At 44.5% G+C, this 20,918-nt stretch overlaps 1 protein-coding gene across 2 annotated transcripts in view; it reads right to left on the bottom strand.

Annotated features, from left to right (window-relative positions):
• TECPR2 (tectonin beta-propeller repeat containing 2) overlaps nt 1-20,918 on the bottom strand; it is a 626,110-nt gene that overhangs the window by 447,353 nt on the left and 157,839 nt on the right. For both annotated transcript variants that reach the window (XM_086937834.1, XM_086937835.1), the window contains exon 6: nt 18,573-18,730. In XM_086937834.1, coding sequence (XP_086793960.1) covers nt 18,573-18,730 — 158 coding nt within the window. The remainder of the gene's footprint in view (nt 1-18,572; nt 18,731-20,918) is intronic.

The raw sequence follows: 20,918 nt of genomic DNA, 5'->3' as shown, positions 1-20,918 counted from the left end.
ATGCAACACAGCAAACACAATTAATCAGACTGCTATTCCTGTGGTGCATAATATTGGTGACAACTCCATCAATGGTTTTATTACTATTATCTAAGTATAAAAAAGGCCAAATACTTTCAACTAGTTTTCATAAAGAAGAGATCAAGAGGGTAAAGCTGAAGATATGACGGTTATCTGAACATGGAAAAATACTGCTCCTGTACGCCAAGATTACTGTTTAAATTCCCAAGAATTATGAAATTACTTCTAGTTCTAGCTACACGCAAAAATCTTTGGGAAGCCCTATATTTACAAGGGCAAGAATTACAAGCACTACATGTCAATAAGCGCTGAGAAGTTTTAGGTGCATAATTGCCCAACGGTTCATACACACTCCTCAGGCAACAAGCTAAGGGGTAAAATGATTATATATAGTGTCTTTAGGCAAAAATAATAACTATGACAATGTAATATTGGTAAAAGAATATAGTCAAACCCCAATACCTAGTGTTTCAAATAGAGTGCTCCATTAAAGGGACCTTAAAAAAAAGCTGTCAATTAGACTGACAAAGCTCCCAGGACATACCCATGGGTACATTGGTCACTAAACTGGCTCCATTACTTAGAGACCTTTTTAGATTATGAATCAACTACATGTCGCTTTGCACAATGAAAAATAGTGTGTAGCCCTCCACTCAAAAGGGATGCTAATATTATCTCTTCCCCAGAGCTAATATTGTCCATTGCTTTCAACCCTACAATAGGTAGAGAAATCGTATGAAAGGCTAGAACTGTATGTGTTACTGATAAATCATGAAGAATTGTCTTATATTTTATGTGTGTTGTTGTATTCTAATCCCTAGTCTTACCTTTCGAATGCAGAAGTAAAAAGCATTGGTCTCACCTATACAGAGCTATTGGCTTAGCCAATGTGTATTAGCCATGTTGTAAACCAGAGTGGCTGCTGTTCAGCAAGGCTAAAAGTTAGTGGCATAGAGGAGAGTGGAATGGAGTGGCGAAGAGTAGAGTGGAGAGGCGAAGAGTAGAGTGGAGAGGCGTAGAGTAGAGTGGAGTGGCGAAGAGTGGAGTGGTGTGGAATGGCACACCGTAGAGTGGAGCAGAGTGTTGGAGTGGAGAAGAGTAGAGTGGAGAAGAGTAGAGTGGCATAGAGTGAAGTGGCATGGAGTGGCGTAGAGTGCGGTAGGAGGGAGTGTCACAGGGTGGAGTTTCGTAGGATGGCACAGAGTGGAGTATGTATGGTGTGTTAGCGCACTGCCATCACAGGCAACACATTTACAATTGAAATGACCATTACATTTGCACATACAGTTTTACTGATAAAACAATACAGCACACAAATGATAATGTGTGGAAATGGCATCATCTAGAGTACTGACTTGTTTGGATCGTATTCAAGTATTTGATTCCACTACACTTCCGAATTACAACAAAATGTGCTTCTTTTGTGCTTTTCTAATACTGATATATTCTGAAATATTTGCACAGTCCATTTACAGACATTTAAATGTTGTTGTGTGCTAGAAAAACCTTTTCCTTCTCAGTACCTGGAAAGATTGTCACATAAATCCTCTCACTTTGAAGTCAGAGAAGAAAAGTAAATACCAAGCTCCCCCGGAATACAGAGCCTGACATTTGACCTCTGTACTTGAACAAAAAGCAAATGTGAAAAGATAAGAACAAAATTTAAAGGCCTGTTTACAGAAAGCGAGTACTCGTGGATGAATACAATGAACGCTGGTGAATAAGCTTTGGTCCACAGGAGGAACAACGAGATGCTGGAGAGTGTAAGACAAATAAAGCCAGCAAATAGAAAGCAAGAAAATGTGAGTTACAAATCACAGAGTCAATGGTAAGCAAAAGGTGAAATGCATTCCCAGGGAAACTTTCAGAATGCCCACAAGAAGTATTTTCATATCCAGACAGCTGCACTGTGTGGTAGTCTCCGACTTAAAAAGGAAGCAATGCTATTGTCTCTCGCATATCCTTCATGCAAGAGATGAAAAATTCACGGAGTGTCGAGTATAATTTGCAGAGGAACTTGTAAAGCTGGTAGAGAAGCCATCATATTTGGCACCCTTTTTTTTACCTCAACTCTCCTGCTGCTAAAACATCATCTTTAGGACTGGAACCTTCAAGAATCTTGCCTTCTAGCTCCGAGTGTTTGGGCAACAGTATAATGTCTAAATAGGGTCTACACCATCTTGGATCAACTCTTCAGAAGAGTATAATTGTGCGTTAATATTCCTAGACAGCTAACTTTTGGCACACTTTCTGAGCATAAAAATCTCCCCACCATTCTTAACAGCCTGAACTGATCTTTATTTAATCCTAGGTTTTCGCCTATATGGCTTGTTACCTCACTCATCATATTGTTACTTGTTTTTCAGAAGAAACAACTATACTTTATTCAAAAGTAACCTTGCACCCTTAATATTGTAAGACACTTAAAGTTGCAAATTCGATCGGTAGACCGATAATTTTATGGGCACAGTACTTCATCGCAACATTGGGTTCAATTCAGACAGTAAGAAGGTCCCAAATGAAAACATGTGTATGGATTGTAGAAAATATCTCAAATTCTATTTAAAGGCTAAGATAATGATTCTTCATTTCTGTGAAATGGGTCGGTTTAATTCTTCTGTGAATCCAAAAATGGGTAGAATGATGTCTATCCCTACAGTAGCATCCACTACTAAGAACTCGCTTTTCTTAGTTTAGGACTAGATAACAGATAAACCGTTCTAGACAGTCTTTGTCAACCTCTTCAGAAGAGATTTTAGTATTTGTTTTGTAAGATGAAGAAATTGCAATTCTCGTATTTGCAGCATTATAAGTCTGATTTATTTAAATGGGCTGTTTGTTGCATTCGTAATATGGCTTTTTTCAAAAGAACAAATTAAGCATTAGATTTTAAGTTGATCTATTGGGGGGAGATGGTGGAACATTTGAGTACGGTGACTGAAACGATTGACGGTTCTCCTGAACCCTCCGGGGTGGTATCCTCGACTTCGCCTTATGAAATTAAAGAGCGCGCATGCATTGTGAAGCTCGCAGTTCCAGTAAATGTGCCAGAGTTTGCTCAGTGGAGTGCCAGGGGCTTGTGCTGGACACTTCATGATTTGTGCTACTGTGCTGAGTTTTGTTGATGTGGTGGGATGCTCACCCTTTCTTGGGGGAGTGAGGTGTGTTAGCGAGACATCTCATGTACATTATGAATCTAACCAGCTTCTTGTGTTTATCTTTGCTGCAATGTTTTGTTATATTGATATTTTAGGTCTTCGGTATGAAAAATGCTAAGAAAGACAAGTTAAAAAAAAATACAAGAGTTTATGTTTATGTTGATGTCCTGAACTGATTATATAGTTAGTTACCAGAGCAGTTGAAAAAGTATTTTTTAGCATCAACTTTTGGGTGGTAGTTGGTGGGGTGGGGAGGCATAGCTAACACAATCCAGGCATGTGTGCATCTGCAGCATATTGCCACTAATGTGTGCACGGCCACTGGAAGTATGAAATCATGATGCTGGCAGGTACATTTTCACCTAAGCCTTTCTTCACCCTGTAAGGTACATTAAAAACAAGCATTTACAATGCAACGGTCTCGCCTTCGGAAAAGTTAGAGCTATTGGCATTGTAAATGACAAACTTTTTATTTATGTGTGTGAAAACAGATAAATAAATGGCATTCTCATTTACAATCCCAACAGCTTAATCTCTCGCAAATACGAGACCTATTGCATTTGTACCACACCCACACACAGAAAGCCATATACAGAGCCACACACAAAGCCACACACAAAGCCACAGAGACACACACTCACACAGAGCGCCACACACACACAGCCACACACACAGAGCGCCACACACACACACACAGAGCGCCACACACACACACAAACACACACACAGAGAGCACCGCACACACACAGAGCGCCACACACACACAGAGCGCCACAAACACACACACAGAGCGCCGAACACACACAGAGTGAAACACACACACAGCGCCAGACACAGAGCGCCACACACACACAGAGAGCCACACACACACAGAGCACCACACACACACACACACACAGAGCGCCACACACACACAGAGTGCCACACACACAGAGTGCCACATACAGAGCGCCACACACACAGAGCGCCACACACACACAGAGCGCCACACACACAGCTGTTGCGTTTGAGTGTTACTAGCATGCACAGACCTGAAGCATGCTTGTCAACATTTGAGAACACCAAATGGCAAGAATTTTCTGCAGAAAAGGAGGGCGGCTGCCACCTGGCAATGAGTGAGCCATGGTTAAGTAGGAAGTTTTAAAAAAATAAGTTTTCAAGCATTAACACTTTAGGGGCGAGGGGGGGACGGAGGGTGGGAGCGGGGACTCGGGCTCCTTGCTCATGGCCTGCCCTAAGCTAGCCGAGAACTAAAAAGGTCACTGTGAAACGGCTCATTACTTCATCACAAATTAATGGACAACAGCAGCTTGCGTCTTCGCTGCTTCAAAGTCACATCCAGCAGCTGTACATTTTCTCGCGGTCTTTGTTCAGTCAGTTCGCCACAAACATTCCTGTTGGAACTGCAAGTCAAAACCTACAGCAACAAAGCATGAACACACACGTCCGACCAATTAAAACATTTAAAAGTCGTTTGAACTGGCGCACCACCTCGCTCCAGCCCGCCCGCCCCCGGGGATCCCTGCTTGAGGGACTCCCTGCGGCGCGGCTCGGAAGGAGTCCCGGCGCACAGCCGGGGGTAGAGGCGCGCCTCGGGGGGGCTGCACGAAGTCGTCGGTTGGCATGAAATAGGATCCCGAGGGGGGACGAGAAAGAGGCGCCGTGCTACTGCTGGGGGGGCCGAGACTCAGGCTCCCTGCTCGCGGCCTGCCCGTGCTCCGGCCGGGGCGGCGGGGTGTGCTCCAACCCGTGAGAAAACACCGGAGTGAGGTAATAGAAATTTTGTATGGTCAATGTGTCCCCCACTCGCACCCCATCCATGTACCCGTGCCCTATGTATGTCCTGTAAGTCCCTTCCTATGTCTGCCATGATAATGTCTCTGTATTTCCGTCTAATGTTAACATGTCAGTTAGTGAGCCCTCCATGTATAAAGTACTGATCCCGCATTAAGGCCTACGTTTCCAATGCATTTACATGGTGCACTTTTAAATATCGCGAAACACACGTTTTCCACGTTTTTCTGGCTCAGTCGAGCCAGGCCCTTAATTGAGGCTCCGAGCCTCTTCTGTCTCAGAAAGCTGCAATTTAGGTATGCATCCCTGACCTCTACCTTACTTCCTGCCCAGCCGAGCGGTGCCCGGCTCGGCCTGGCCTGTCTGCCAAGACAATATTTTGCCTACAGTTATCTGTTCAGCGTCCGTGAAAACACATTCCAGTCTAGTGAAATAGGTAAACATATTCCCGCCTGCAGAGCAAAGGGCCCGGCCTTCCTGTCTTCTCGCAAGTAATTTACTGCACCCGTTGCCATAGTAGGCCCATGCCCCCACGTAATGCACAAAGAAATATAGGCACATCTTAGCATTCAGTATTGAACGGCCTCTGCCCGAGAGACCTTTTACTTCAGATAATACATTCTCCAAACACAAGATATCACATATGCTATAGGTACAGGTCGTTCTGACATCCCAGACACCAGACTCCTCTACTAGTGCTAAAGTCAAACCCTCAGCTCTCCCCAGTTACACGTCAATCACACGTCATGACTAAAAGTTGCGCGCGCATGTCGAGTAAAGGTTTCTGCTGACCCTGCAAACTTTCACTTTGAATCCACCCACCTGTGACACTTCTGTGACGCTTCCAGCACACACCTCCGTATACGCCTCCTTACACGCCTTCTTTTACGCCCATGTGTTCTTATCTTTCTTTTTCACTCGTTACGCCTACTGTATTCATTTCAATTATACAGTTTTACTATATATAATGTGTGATGTTAATAAAATGTTGAATGTCCCTTCCTGAACCTTAGTGGTGATGGAACCCGATATCCAGTGTCTCGAGCCACTTAATTAAAGCCCGTATGACTCAGATACCACGGACTCTGCCTCTCATTTTATTGAGCTATCCTTATTGTCATTTAATGTATAGAAAAATAGTCCCGGTAATTTTATTTACCACATAATCTGGCGCCCGAATAGGGACCCCTCCCCTTCCCCACGCGCCGGCGATGTAACGCAGGCCCCTGACCCCTTCTACAGCCGTGACGGACTCCTGTGCACACCTGCGGGTTTTCCTGCTAACTCCCTCAGGCCCACGGAGGAGACGGAGACTGCGACCCGGCATCCAGACGAGGCGGTGAGGAATGCGGAGAGTCCCGACCAGAGCCCAAGCCGAGAGAGCAAGGTCCGAGGTATCCGGAGGCCCACCTGTTCCGAAGCGCATGCGTAGTAGCAGTCAGACGACGTAGCGGTCCAGTCCAGTCCAGTATCGAGTTTTCCGAGGCCTTCGGTTCTGCTTCCCGGTGAGTACAGTTGTTGGGAATGCATATAGACGGGTTCCTTAAATTGTGCCCGGTCAAGACGGGTCTGGGTACACAGGTCCGGTCCAGACGTGTTCACTTAGGTGGATACGGTATGACGTGTCTCTTTATGGGACCGGTATGTCTGTACTGTTTTAGCAGTGCATCTAGTAATTCAGTATTCTAGTATTGTATCTCAAGATTTTTCAGAAATTGTGTTTATTCTATGTACCAGGTAGTATCTGTCCGAAATGTTCTAATGTGTCTACTGTCGTGGTATGAATGATTGTTTGCAATTCATTACTGTGTTTATTGTGTTCACGTTCAAGTAAGTTCAATCATGCCGCTGTTTTCGAAATTACGTCAGATAGGAACCAGGAAAGGGATACTCGAAGAGTCAGTTCCCGTCCCGCCTAGGGACACTCCCGGACATTTTATGTACCATAAACATGGCTTAGATGCCATACTGTACTTAGACTTATGGGTTGACTACACCAAGGATCTGGAAGAGAAACATAGATGGCCTGTTTCAGGGACATGGGATGCTGAATGCATCATGAGAGTAGAAGAAGCATTGTGGAAAAAAGAAAGCCAGACAATCTCAGAAAGATGCCATAGAATTGTGGCATAAAGAAGCGCATAGAAGAACAGAGAAAGAAATCAAGAAAGCAGAGAGAAGTAGAGAAGAATCTAAAAAAGCCCAAGAAAGAGAACTACTAGAAGAAGGTGAACGAGTTAAAGCAGAACAATTAGACAGACAAAGAAATGCCCTTATTAAAGGCATGTATCCCGTTCTTGCCGAGGGCCTACCTAAAGTGACCCCGGAAGTACCCTGTAACTTGCCGCCACCATTGGTCCCGACTAAACTTCGTCATAAACCGACCGCAGCAGAAATTTTTCTTTCTTCCTACTTAGATGACACCGTCCCAGAGTATGTAAATACAAATCCTCCTCCAAATATTCATCCTCACAACCCTGTTAATGACACGATTCCCCCCACTGTTTCTCCTGCCATTGGTCCTGCCAATCCTTTTCACACAGCACCTGTAACCCAGGACCAACCTACATTACCTACACCTACTTTACCAGCACCAATATTACCAGTACCAGTGCAACATGCAAGCCCCGGTGGCTCAGATCTAGGAGCCGCGGGAGGGGGTTTCTCCACCCCTCCTCAAGTAAAACGAATATCGTTACGAGACTTAGCACTGGAACAAACGCCAAAGGCAACATACGCAAATCTTAGAAAGAACCTTACTGATTGTATATATGATCCAGTACCGGGTGAGGACTCATTGGTCTTACACTCGCTACGATTAAGGCGCGTTGCAGATTACTTGATTACTTTACCAGGCATGAGAGAGAAATTAGACAAAATATATCACTTCATTAGAACGGGGGAGGGACCAGAAAGTATTCACGAGGCCATGGCACACAGAAAGGTGGAAATTCAACGTATGGTTTTACAGTTCTTGATAAATTGTTTGATCAGGGAACAAGATCAACCACACAGGGAAGTAACTAAACGTATGTTAAATTGGAGTGACAACATAGCGGTCGGAAAGCATGATAAACAAAGTAGTGTAGAGGCGATGTACAGGAAAATCCGTAAGGAAATTCTTGACATACGTGAGAAAGAACGGGCCTCGCCACAGGCCGACGAGAACGAAACTGAGAAAGAGGATGAAGTCTCAGAAGACGATGATATAGAAACTGAGAACCCAAATAGAAAAGCTACGTAGGTAGGGCGAGACCCTTTGACAAACCCATACGCCCAGAATGTAAGAAACGTTTTCTTTCTCCCATACCAGAACAATGTTCTCTTGAGCATCTATTCCAAGCCACTGATAAAGTACTGAAACAACAAATAGGTTACAGTGAACTTAGTTCCATGCATGAACAGGAACTAGCCCGGTCAGCAGTACAATGGGCTGGCAATACTAGCGTATATAAAGATGACTTAGTAGTGCAAACATTTTTGAATCTTTCCCCAGACGAACAGCGATTAGCTGGTATGTACATGATTCAACATCTCATTATTGTACGAAAGTCAGCGTTCTGATCCAGGTCCCCTATATAATATATTGGAAGAGTTACTCCTAGGTAGATGGAGAGGCCTAGGTACCGATTTAATTAATGTCATTCTGGAACTGCGACACAAATACAGGACTTTCCTGACTCCACATTTTGTTCCCGTTCCACCCCCAGTAAGGAAAACATTTTACATAGACAGACAGAATCCCTTACGAGAAGTTCATCCCGTTCGGACAACAGGTGGTGAGCTTGAACGAGTATTTGTTTACACCCCCTTAACGAAAATAGAACTATTGGAAATGAAAAAATTAGTGCCCTGTCACGATAAAGATCCAGCAGGTTTTCACCGTGAATTAAAAGATATGCTCCGCATGGGGGAGTATACGTATCCCGATATTATTAAAATGTTAAAGGTACTGTTGCCTGCCGGCATTTACGAAAAACTTAAAGAAAAAGAATGGGAGGTGGGAGAGAAAAAGATTGATTGGGCAGAATTAGAAAACGAAGATAATACACGAGTCCCTGGTACTGGTCTTGGGGAAAAAGCTAAAGCATTACCAGAGTTATTAATACAGGTTTTGCCAAGATTACTAGCTACTAAAAAGGAAGACTGGGATGCTATCTCAGCCTGAAAACAGAAACAAGACGAATACACTAGTGATTTTTATTCCAGATTCGAGAAATGTTTCATTATTAATAGCGGCCTAAAGACAAGTAGTGAATCGTATCCACATCTTTTTGTGACCAAATTAGTAGAGAATTCCTTACCCCAAGTTAAAAATAGAGTACTGAAAGTCGAGAGTACATGGCAAGCAAATAGCCCTTCCCAAATGTTACAAATGTTACAGTACCATCAAAACCGAATTAGAGAAGAACACGAACAGAGACGTATAAAAGACACGAAAATGAAAGTACTAGTTGCCCAGTCTGTCCCAGCTGATGGTCAGAAGAGGGGTACGGTACCGCCCGGTCATTCTGCAGCTCCTGTTAAAGGGAATTGCAATTACTGTAAACAGCCAGGTCACTATATAAACGAATGTCCCTTCCTGAACCTTAGTGGTGATGGAACCCGATATCCAGTGTCTCGAGCCACTTAATTAAAGCCCGTATGACTCAGATACCACGGACTCTGCCTCTCATTTTATTGAGCTATCCTTATTGTCATTTAATGTATAGAAAAATAGTCCCGGTAATTTTATTTACCACATAATATGGCGCCCGAATAGGGAAACACAATATAGCTACAGGTAAGACGAAAGAAAGATCGCGTCCACCTAGACAAGAACATGTTTCACTAAATATCCGGCAGAACACGCAACCTCCACAGAACGCACAACAGACAGTAGCTGTACCCCAACCCCAACCCATTGCTGCCACACAACATGTCACACAACAAATGTACCAGTATGCACAGTCAGACTACCCAGACTATCAGCAATATTCATGAAACAGCCTAGAGAGGGAGGTTGGCTTGCCTCTTATCGAGGTACCTGTAGATCAAGAGGGTCCCTATGTACATAGTCAGGTATTAGGGAAAGACAGAAAATTTTTGATTGACACAGGACGAGCAGAACCACCATCAGTCATGACGAGGTTCCAGGGGCACCCCTCTCAGGCTCACAGAATGTTTCCCTGGGATTTTCAGGAAAGCCTATTGTTAACGAAGTGTCAAAGCCAGTTTCCCTAGGAGTTGGTCCTTTGTCCCGCACTACAGATTTGTTGCTTACGAAATCATGTCCAGAAAATGTGCTTGGTATAAAAACGTTGAAAGCGCTAGGAGCAGTGATATGTTGTTCTCCGGAAGGAGTGAGATTGTTTTTACGTGATTTTAAAGGACATTATGTGTTGAGAGATTTTGATCCAAGGTTGCAGAATGTACCACAGCATTTATGGGCGCAAGGCCCGACTGATGTAGGTTGTATGCACATTACACCATATCGTGTTACTCTCAAGCAAGGAGTTGTACTGCCCCGAATCCGACAATACAAGTTACCACCTGAGGCTGTAGCAGCCTTACTGAAAATTATTGACGAACTCATTGCACAAGGAGTGGTTGTAGAAACTGACTCCAATGTGTGTAATTCTCCAATCATCCCGATTCTTAAACGTACTGATCCGAATGCACCACCGGTCTACAGACTGGTGATTGACCTTCGAGAGTTAAACAAATGCATAATACCCCAGTACCCAGTGGTCCCAGACATTTCCTCCCTATTAACTGCCATTGATTCCGAAGCTGCGTTCTTCACTGTAATTGATCTCTTTAGTGTCCCGATACATCCGGAAAGCCAGTATCTTTTCGGATTCTGTTTAAATGGCCGAAGCGTCAAATTTGCACGTGCTCCTCAAGGGTTCACAGAAAGCCCTAGTATTTACAGCCAAGCACTGAAACGACAGCTAGACAGTATTTACATGCCTACTGACACTGCCCTACTCCAGTACGTTGATGATCTATTGATTACCGCACGAACAGAACGTGACTGTGAACGTGCATCACTGACAGTCTTGTATTTTCTGGCCGAAAAGGGGCACAAAGTGTCCCTTTCGAAGCTGCAATTCTGTGCCCAGCAAGTGGTATACCTTGGACACTTGCTGTCCAAGAGGGGTAGACAGTTGACACCTGACCGCATCCAGTTAATTGCACATCTTCCACAGCCCAAGACACAAAAGGAAGTACGGGCCTTCATTGGCCTCACTTCTTACTGCAGACAATCGCGTCCACCTAGACAAGAACATGTTTCACTAAATATCCCGCAGAACACGCAACCTCCACAGAACGCACAACAGACAGTAGCTGTACCCCAACCCCAACCCATTGCTGCCACACAACATGTCACACAACAAATGTACCAGTATGCACAGTCAGACTACCCAGACTATCAGCAATATTCATGAAACAGCCTAGAGAGGGAGGTTGGCTTGCCTCTTATCGAGGTACCTGTAGATCAAGAGGGTCCCTATGTACATAGTCAGGTATTAGGGAAAGACAGAACATTTTTGATTGGCAGAGGGGCGAGCAGAACCACCATCAGTCATGACGAGGTTCCAGGGGCACCCCTCTCAGGCTCACAGAATGTTTCCCTGGGATTTTCAGGAAAGCCTATTGTTAACGAAGTGTCAAAGCCAGTTTCCCTAGGAGTTGGTCCTTTGTCCCGCACTACAGATTTGTTGCTTACGAAATCATGTCCAGAAAATTTGCTTGGTATAAAAACGTTGAAAGCGCTAGGAGCAGTGATTTGTTGTTCTCCGGAAGGAGTGAGATTGTTTTTACGTGATTTTAAAGGACATTATGTGTTGAGAGATTTTGATCCAAGGTTGCAGAATGTACCACAGCATTTATGGGCGCAAGGCCCGACTGATGTAGGTTGTATGCACATTACACCATATCGTGTTACTCTCAAGCAAGGAGTTGTACTGCCCCGAATCCGACAATACAAGTTACCACCTGAGGCTGTAGCAGCCTTACTGAAAATTATTGACGAACTCATTGCACAAGGAGTGGTTGTAGAAACTGACTCCAATGTGTGTAATTCTCCAATCATCCCGATTCTTAAACGTACTGATCCGAATGCACCACCGGTCTACAGACTGGTGATTGACCTTCGAGAGTTAAACAAATGCATAATACCCCAGTACCCAGTGGTCCCAGACATTTCCTCCCTATTAACTGCCATTGATTCCGAAGCTGCGTTCTTCACTGTAATTGATCTCAAGAACGCCTTCTTTAGTGTCCCGATACATCCGGAAAGCCAGTATCTTTTCGGATTCTGTTTAAATGGCCGAAGCTTCAAATTTGCACGTGCTCCTCAAGGGTTCACAGAAAGCCCTAGTATTTACAGCCAAGCACTGAAACGACAGCTAGACAGTATTTACATGCCTACTGACACTGCCCTACTCCAGTACGTTGATGATCTATTGATTACCGCACGAACAGAATGTGACTGTGAACGTGCATCACTGACAGTCTTGTATTTTCTGGCCGAAAAGGGGCACAAAGTGTCCCCTTCGAAGCTGCAATTCTGTGCCCAGCAAGTGGTATACCTTGGACACTTGCTGTCCAAGAGGGGTAGACAGTTGACACCTGACCGCATCCAGTTAATTGCACATCTTCCACAGCCCAAGACACAAAAGGAAGTACGGGCCTTCATTGGCCTCACTTCTTACTGCAGACAATGGATTCCTCAGTATGCATATCTAGCCAAGCCACTCATACAGTTGACAACACAGGAGGCAGCGACTTCGACTGTCCTCCCTTGGACTCAGGAACATACACAAGCTTTTGATGAACTGAAGAAAGCTTTATGTCAAGCACCTGTTTTAGCGACACCATGTTACAGTAAACCTTTTACACTTTTTGTCACTGAACGAGATGGCACAGCATTATCTGTTCTCACACAAGATCAAGCAGGAAAACACAAGCCTTGTGCTTATTTTTCTAGTACATTGGATCCAGTAGCCCAGGCTCTGCCTGCGTGCCTAAAATCAGTTGCAGCAACAGCTCTAGCAATCAGACAAAGCGACTCCATAGTATTAGGACATCCCTTGACAGTACAAGTTCCACACTCCGTAGAAGTTCTCCTGAACCGAACCCAGACACAACACCTGACCATAGCAAGACTGACAGGATATGAATTGACACTGTTTCAGCCACACATCGAGATCAGACGTTGCAACATATTAAACCCTGCTACACTGTTACCTTCGAGCACAGCAGACCCTGCACCACATGACTGTGTGGAAGTCATTAACACAATTACGAAACCAAGACAAGATTTGACAGATATAGCATTACTCGACACAGACCTGACACTTTATGTGGATGGTTCATGCATGAGAACAAGTACAGGAGAGTTAGTGGCCGCATATGCAGTGACCACTGAAACTGAAGTCATAGAAACACATCGTATTGACACCTTGTCTGCCCAGGCAGCAGAGCTCATTGCTCTGACCCAAGCCTGTATACGAGCCAAGAACCTGAAAGTAAATATATACACAGACTCACAGTACGCATTCGGAGTCGTTCACGACTTCGGTGTCCTCTGGCAAGAGAGAGGTTTTTTGACTTCTCACGGAGCCAAAATCCAGCATGGTCCCCTCATTCAAGCTCTGTTAGATGCAATACACTTGCCTACAGCCATAGCCATCATGAAGTGCAAAGCACATACGAAAGTCACTGACACCATTTCCCAGGGTAACGACCTGGCAGATCAAACAGCTAAAGTCACAGCTCAGACTCAAACAGACATACCGACTAACACGACAAAGACTGGAGTAACTCCACTGACGCATTGCATGACAGTCAGGGATCCCACACAAGATGTACTCGACATACAGACACATGCCACTCCAGACGAAATTAAGAAATGGACAGAACAAGGAGGGGTCCAGACAGATCAGGGATGGATGACGAAGGGAAAAGCCACATGGTTTCTCCCCGACTCTATGGTTCAAGTTATCATTAATACAGCACATAGTCCAGCACACTTAGGAGAAAAAGCCATGTTAGACAGTATCCATCATATTTGGTTCAACAAGCATTTGCATGCAGCAGCAAAACAGAAAGTGCGTACCTGCATGATCTGTTGTCAGTTCAATCCAGGCAAAGGCATTCCTGTAGAACAAGGTGGATTTCATCCTCCTGACCATCCTTTTGAAGTCCTCCAGATGGATTATATTCAGATGGATAGATGTCGAGGATTCAAGTATGTCCTCGTAGTTGTATGTGCCCTTTCCAGATGGACAGAAGCGTACCCAGTCCCAGATTACACTGCTGTAACCACTGCCAAGCAGTTGGGTCGTGAATTTTTCCCGCGATACGGCTTGCCCCGTGTCGTGTACTCAGATAATGGACAGCCGTTCTCGTCCGAACTGATGAAACAGGTATCACTCCTGTTAGGGTACCAGTGGAAATTTCACTGCGTACGACATCCCGAAGCAGCTGGTCTCGTTGAGAGACATAATCAGACTCTGAAAACACGGTTAGCGAAGGTCTGTGCAGAAAAAGGTGTAGATTGGATGGTAGCCCTGCCGGTTGCCCTCTTTTACATGCGTATGGTAGCTCATTCCAGAACCGGACTATCCCCGTACGAAGTGGTCTTTGGACGACCACCAAACATGTGGGGTACGCCTATGCCGCGCAAGATCACTGATGTTGATTGTAATATGCTGACAGATTACCTGGCTTCCTTGATGTCTGCACTACTCTCTTGTCGTTCACAGGTCGCGGCTGCTTTCCCGGACAACACCCAAGTGAAACCGCATGAAATCGTTCCGGGTGATCTAGTATGCATAAGGAACTTCGACCGCTCAAGCCCTCTGGAGCCCAGGTGGCGGGAGCCGAAGCTGGTGTTGATGACCACGAGGACCGCAGTGAAAGTAGAGGGAAGGAAAGGCTGGCTCCATTCCAGCCACATCAAAAGATTTCATGGACTGGGTCCAGAGACATTTCCCAAGGACTGCCCCGATTCTGATACCGACTCTAAACTCCCTTTGTTAGAGAAAACTCCGCAACAGGAGTATAAAGCAAAGTTAAGGTCTAATAAGTCAGACAGCGTTTAATTGTTTAAGTCCCCCTCGGGTGAAGCGGTTAGACAGGTTTCTGACATGTATGAGATAGACCCAAATAGTGAGAGAGATAGACAGAAAGTCAAGAAAATGAAATACTGTAAAAATCTACGTAGCAGATGCATCATTACACTGCTTTTTATGTTTTTTCTGAGTATTACGATCATATGCATAAGCTGGACGTTACATGTTTTCTTTCCTCCTCTTGGCTCACATGTACATTCTTCTTTCAATGACACTATAGAGCATACTTTCAGTGACCTGCCACCACACGAATTGTCCTATCGCCTAGCACTGCGCAACAACACTTTTATCCGTATGTTACACCATTCTCATCAGACCAGCAATGCCACAAATTGCTGGGTATGCGGCCGACTTCCTCCTTATCAGAAATACAAGGGAGCTCTGCCCCTCTTTCCCTATCCGTTTACACATAATGGTTCGTGCGGAGCATGGTTTACTTTAATGTCATCATTAGACAGTAAGTCCAAAGTTTCCCAGGGCAATTGGATATGGGGGAACCTGAATACAGTTATGAATAAAGCATGTTTCCCGGACAAGGATGGCCTTCCCCAAAGGACAGGGACCGATCTAGAAAATGAAGTGTATGGATTAGGAAATTTTTCCCTTAACCTCATGATTCTGAACGTCCAGTCCGAGACTAATTCGGACTTACCCTTTATAACAGTTTTACCAGTGAAAGGTGAATTGTGCGTTAAAAAGAATGGTTCAGTACATCTAGGACACAGTGATTGTAATACTGTGATCGAATTCAGTGATAAAGGAAAGTCTACTTTCAAAGCTTCTCGCCATTCCTATTTTATATGTGGTCAGACAGCCTATGTACATCTGCCCTTAGATTGGGATGGAACGTGTTACATCGCGTTCCTATTACCACCTGTTTTTCTAGCCCCATCCGATTATCATCGAAATTCACACCTCGTACATATAAGACATAAGAGGGAGATCGAGTCCCCAATTGTCGATCAGACTGAGACAACATTGGAGCAATATATCGATTTCAATAAAGGATTCTTTTTTCTTCATAGGTCCTGTCCAAAACAGTAAACTGATACGTAGATTACCTAGAACTTTGGAAGCAGTAGTGAATGAGACTACTTCTGCCTTAGGTAACTTGACCGAAGAACAGTCTGCTATGAGACTTGTTGTTCTTCAAAACCGCCTTGTCCTTGACGTCATTCTGGCTGATAGGGGCGGAGCTTGTAGAGTGATCGGCTCCAGTTGTTGTATTTTCATTCCTAATAACGCACCATCAGTGTATTCAGCAATAACAAGACTTCATGAAATAGCTCACCAGATACACCAGAATCCAGGCACCTGGACTTGGTCCGGTTGGCTCTGGAGTGTGATATCCGCCTGGGGATGGAAAGTGTTATCATTCCTAGGGATAGTATTGCTTATAGTATTCAGTTGTTGTCTTTGTCTGCAATGTGGGCCAGCGATTTGCGGCTTGTGCGCCACTGCTTGTATTCCCCGTCCACGTCCACGTTCCCGTGCCCGAAGGAAGAAAGATGAGCAAATGATGTTATACGAACAAATAGATGGTCTCATGCAAGTAGATATATCCTAAAGGGCGCAGTAGGGGCCAAGGAGGGAATGAGGTAATAGAAATTTTGTATAGTCAATGTGTCCCTCACTCGCACCCCATCCATGTACCCGTGCCCTATGTATGTCCTGTAAGTCCCTTCCTATGTCTGCCATGATAATGTCTCTGTATTTCCGTCTAATGTTAACATGTCAGTTAGTGAGCCCTCCATGTATAAAGTACTGATCCCGCATTAAGGCCTACGCTTCCAATGCATTTACATGGTGCACTTTTAAATATCGCGAAACACACGTTTTCCACGTTTTTCTGGCTCAGTCGAGCCAGGCCCTTAATTGAGGCTCCGAGCCTCTTCTGTCTCAGAAAGCTGCACTTTAGGTATGCATCCCTGACCTCTACCTTACTTCCTGCCCAGCCGAGCGGTGCCCGGCTCGGCCTGGCCTCTCTGCCAAGACGATATTTTGCCTACAGTTATCTGTTCAGCCTCCGTGAAAACACATTCCAGTCTAGTGAAATAGGTAAACATATTCCCGCCTGCAGAGCAAAGGGCCCGGCCTTCCTGTCTTCTCGCAAGTAATTTACTGCACCCGTTGCCATAGTAGGCCCATGCCCCCACGTAATGCACAAAGAAATATAGGCACATCTTAGCATTCAGTATTGAACGGCCTCTGCCCGAGAGACCTTTTACTTCAGATAATACATTCTCCAAACACAAGATATCAGATATGCTATAGGTACAGGTCGTTCTGACATCCCAGACACCAGACTCCTCTACTAGTGCTAAAGTCAAACCCTCAGCTCTCCCCAGTTACACGTCAATCACACGTCATGACTAAAAGTTGCGCGCGCATGTCGAGTAAAGGTTTCTGCTGGCCCTGCAAACTTTCACTTTGAATCCACCCACCTGTGACACTTCTGTGACGCTTCCAGCACACACCTCCGTATACGCCTCCTTACACGCCTTCTTTTACGCCCATGTGTTCTTATCTTTCTTTTTCACTCGTTACGCCTACTGTATTCATTTCAATTATACAGTTTTACTATATATAATGTGTGATGTTAATAAAATGTTGAATGTCCCTTCCTGAACCTTAGTGGTGATGGAACCCGATATCCAGTGTCTCGAGCCACTTAATTAAAGCCCGTATGACTCAGATACCACGGACTCTGCCTCTCATTTTATTGAGCTATCCTTATTGTCATTTAATGTATAGAAAAATAGTCCCGGTAATTTTATTTACCACAGGAGGAGGGCCGTTTTGACAGGCGGCAGTTGTGGGTGAGCATGAGAGGTAAGAGACAGCGCAAGAAGGGCTGTAAATTGGCATAGGAGGGGCAGGAAGGCAGTCGTACATATTCATCTGAACCTCGGACCACGCTATGAACACCACCATGTTTCTCCGAGGTCAAGTAGAAATGGATCTGAGAAATGCCATGTCATTTTCAGACTGGGGGGAGTGTTTTTCTTTTTCCCCTCTTCTCCATTGGCTGGAATGTAAACAACGGGCGTGTTTTTGACTGTTGTTGTTACATTTCAGCCAATGGAGAAGAATGAGAAAGAAACGAAAAAACACACCCCCTCAATCCGAAAAAGACTGGGCTTAGCTGGCTGACATTGGAATCACCATGTATACACAATGGTAACATGAAACTAACTGGCAATATCATGGTTGCTGCCTAAAATAGACAAGTTTCATTTTATACAACAGGAATGATGTGTTTCTCTAGCTTCTAGACACCTTGAATTTCTTGGGCCTAGAAATGCTAACTACTAGACTGCCAGCAAGGACGTGCATTGTCGGTCTTGAGTCTGGTAATGAAACTTGTAACATTCGGAATGTCTGTATGTATGTATGTGATTTCTACTGCTATTTCTCCCTGTAATGTACTGGATCACAAATGAACAAAGCAGTTCTCAGGCAGTACAAGACTCACATTTTCCTAGGCTGGGTTCCAACTTGCTGGACAGACTTTTCTTCTGTGTAAAATAGCAGACTCCTTTGTAATGTGGAGACAAGCACCACTTTTTGGTTGTATTCCAACTGTACAATAGCTGAGGGTTCTTCCAACACTACGTTGGAATTGCAGGTACCCTAAATGGAAATATGAAAAAATAAAAACACAAACATCAGTCCCACTGTATTAGCTCAACCCATTCTACAGTGACTGTTTATATACTCAACAAATATTACTAATGCACATTTTAATGCATATGAGAAGGGTTTGTAACACGCGGTTGACAAACTGGCATGGATCATTTAAAAATTGCTTGCTACCTATTTCAGAATTTGAGGCTCTTCTTACACTAGTCCTGAGAAGCCTTTACTGGCTCTGATCTTCAGCCTTAGTCACATCCTAACTGCTCACCATCTCCTCACAGAAATCTCCAGAGATATCCTGGGGTATCATCATCATATCATCATAGTGTATAGATCAATTTACATACCAATACAAAAGCTCTCCTGAAACATCAGTCTCTATGCCTTCCCACAGGCACTAGGAAAGAGGAAACGGTGGGAAGACTCATCAAGCGCTGTATCTGTGTACTGTACCTGTAGACTCAATGACTTTGAAGTTATTCTTGTAGGCCCACCTGCAAGATGCACTGGCACATTGCACCCGATTGCCACTGCACACTGCCTGCCACAACGTTTCTGCAATGATAGTACCTGGTATTGTCTGCACCAATCTAGTCTCTGCATTCCGCCCAGGGCCAGTATCAGCTGGGGGTCGGTTAAGCATTTGAGAGCAATTTCATTGTCATCTACACTATTCAGTTTCCACTTACAAGATCACAATGGTTGCATGGTCCAGGAGACGCCAGGCTCTGTCCACACCTCTGTTCTTCAGCATGGCATGAGCAACTTTCAGCCCATTCTACAAAAGGTTACAAGGAGACACCTTTCTTCCATTATCTTGGTGGTCCAGAGAGGCTTCAAGACCAGTTTCCCTGTATGAAATGTCTTAATGGCTGAAGGGGGTGTAAACCTTACTCAAGCAACAACCACATTCCTTGTCAGGGTAAACCAAAAGTCAGTAAATTAACCTGTACTTAACCCTCTGGTAGCTTGGCACAATATCAACCAGGCTTAATTTAGAGGCAAGGAGTAAAGTTTTAATTCAGCACACAAACAGTAATTAAGTAAAACATAACACAAGAAAAAGGTAAACAGATTTAGAAAAATAGAGCACATTTTGATAAATAAAATGATACCAAAATGACTGAAATCCAATAAGTAAAACTGGAGATAAGCAATTTTCATTCATAGCAATTTGCGGTAAATGTCCTGGACTTATTTTGAGGAAACCCACTTTTTTTTGGCTGGTTGGGACTAGGAATGTTTGCCCTCCAGAGAACTGTTTTTGGAGCCTTTAGAGTACTCCTTGTTTTTATTTTTATTTTCCCCCTCTTTCTTCTGTTCGGACCCTGCCCCCCATTTTGCTCCCTGGGGTCATTAAGCTTACTATCCACTAGGTGTTGGAACAGCTCAGTAAAACAACTGCTAAACATGTGTTCTATGGTAATCAAATCACTGCCCTTCACCCAGCCATCCAGTGCTTTGCAAACATGATTCACAAAGTCCACCCAGGACTGATGGGACAACTTCCAACTTTCCCTAAACCTATGCCTATACCTTTCTGTGGTGAGACCATACTTTCAGATAAGGGTGTCCTTCATGAGTGGATATCTCGTCCGGTCTTTCTATCCTAGGGCTAACAGGGCATCCCTCCCTTCACTGGGAATGTGCCTCCAGTGACTGGCTCCCCAATCTTCCTCGGGGACCCTGTGCATCTCTAAAGCAACCTGACAGACCTCAAAGTACTTCTCAACATCATTGTCCCAACAACAAGGTTAGGCACCAGGTCCTTGGGGATTATGGACCCTTCTTTCTCCACTGGGCACTGGGGTATCACTGTCACCATTGTTGCTGGACTCTGAGTCCTGCTTGGCTTTTAGGACCACATCGTTTACGCATTTAACCTCTTCGCCGCTAATGACAAGGGTAACTCGTCATGGACTTTCCATTGATTTCAATGGAAAATCAATGAAAAGAAAAATATTGCCTTAGCAGCCAAGTGGTTAATGGGCCAGCTCAACTTCTTTCTCCTCCAGGGACAGTTTTTTTTCCTCCAGAGCCATGTCAGCCGCAGCCCTCTTTTGCCAAGGCTCTATCTGCCTCAGCTTTTCTTTCCTCTGTAGCCCTCTGGATGGCTACCTCCGAAGTGCTGGAAGCTCTCCCTCCAGATTACAGTATATGCAGATTAGACAGACCGTGCGGG

The sequence above is a fragment of the Lissotriton vulgaris genome, chromosome 9, assembly GCF_964263255.1.
Source record: "Lissotriton vulgaris chromosome 9, aLisVul1.2, whole genome shotgun sequence".
In the NCBI taxonomy this organism is placed as follows: domain Eukaryota; kingdom Metazoa; phylum Chordata; class Amphibia; order Caudata; family Salamandridae; genus Lissotriton; species Lissotriton vulgaris.
The sequence above is the reverse complement of the archived record's forward strand: the minus strand, read 5'-3'. Positions and strand labels throughout refer to the sequence as shown.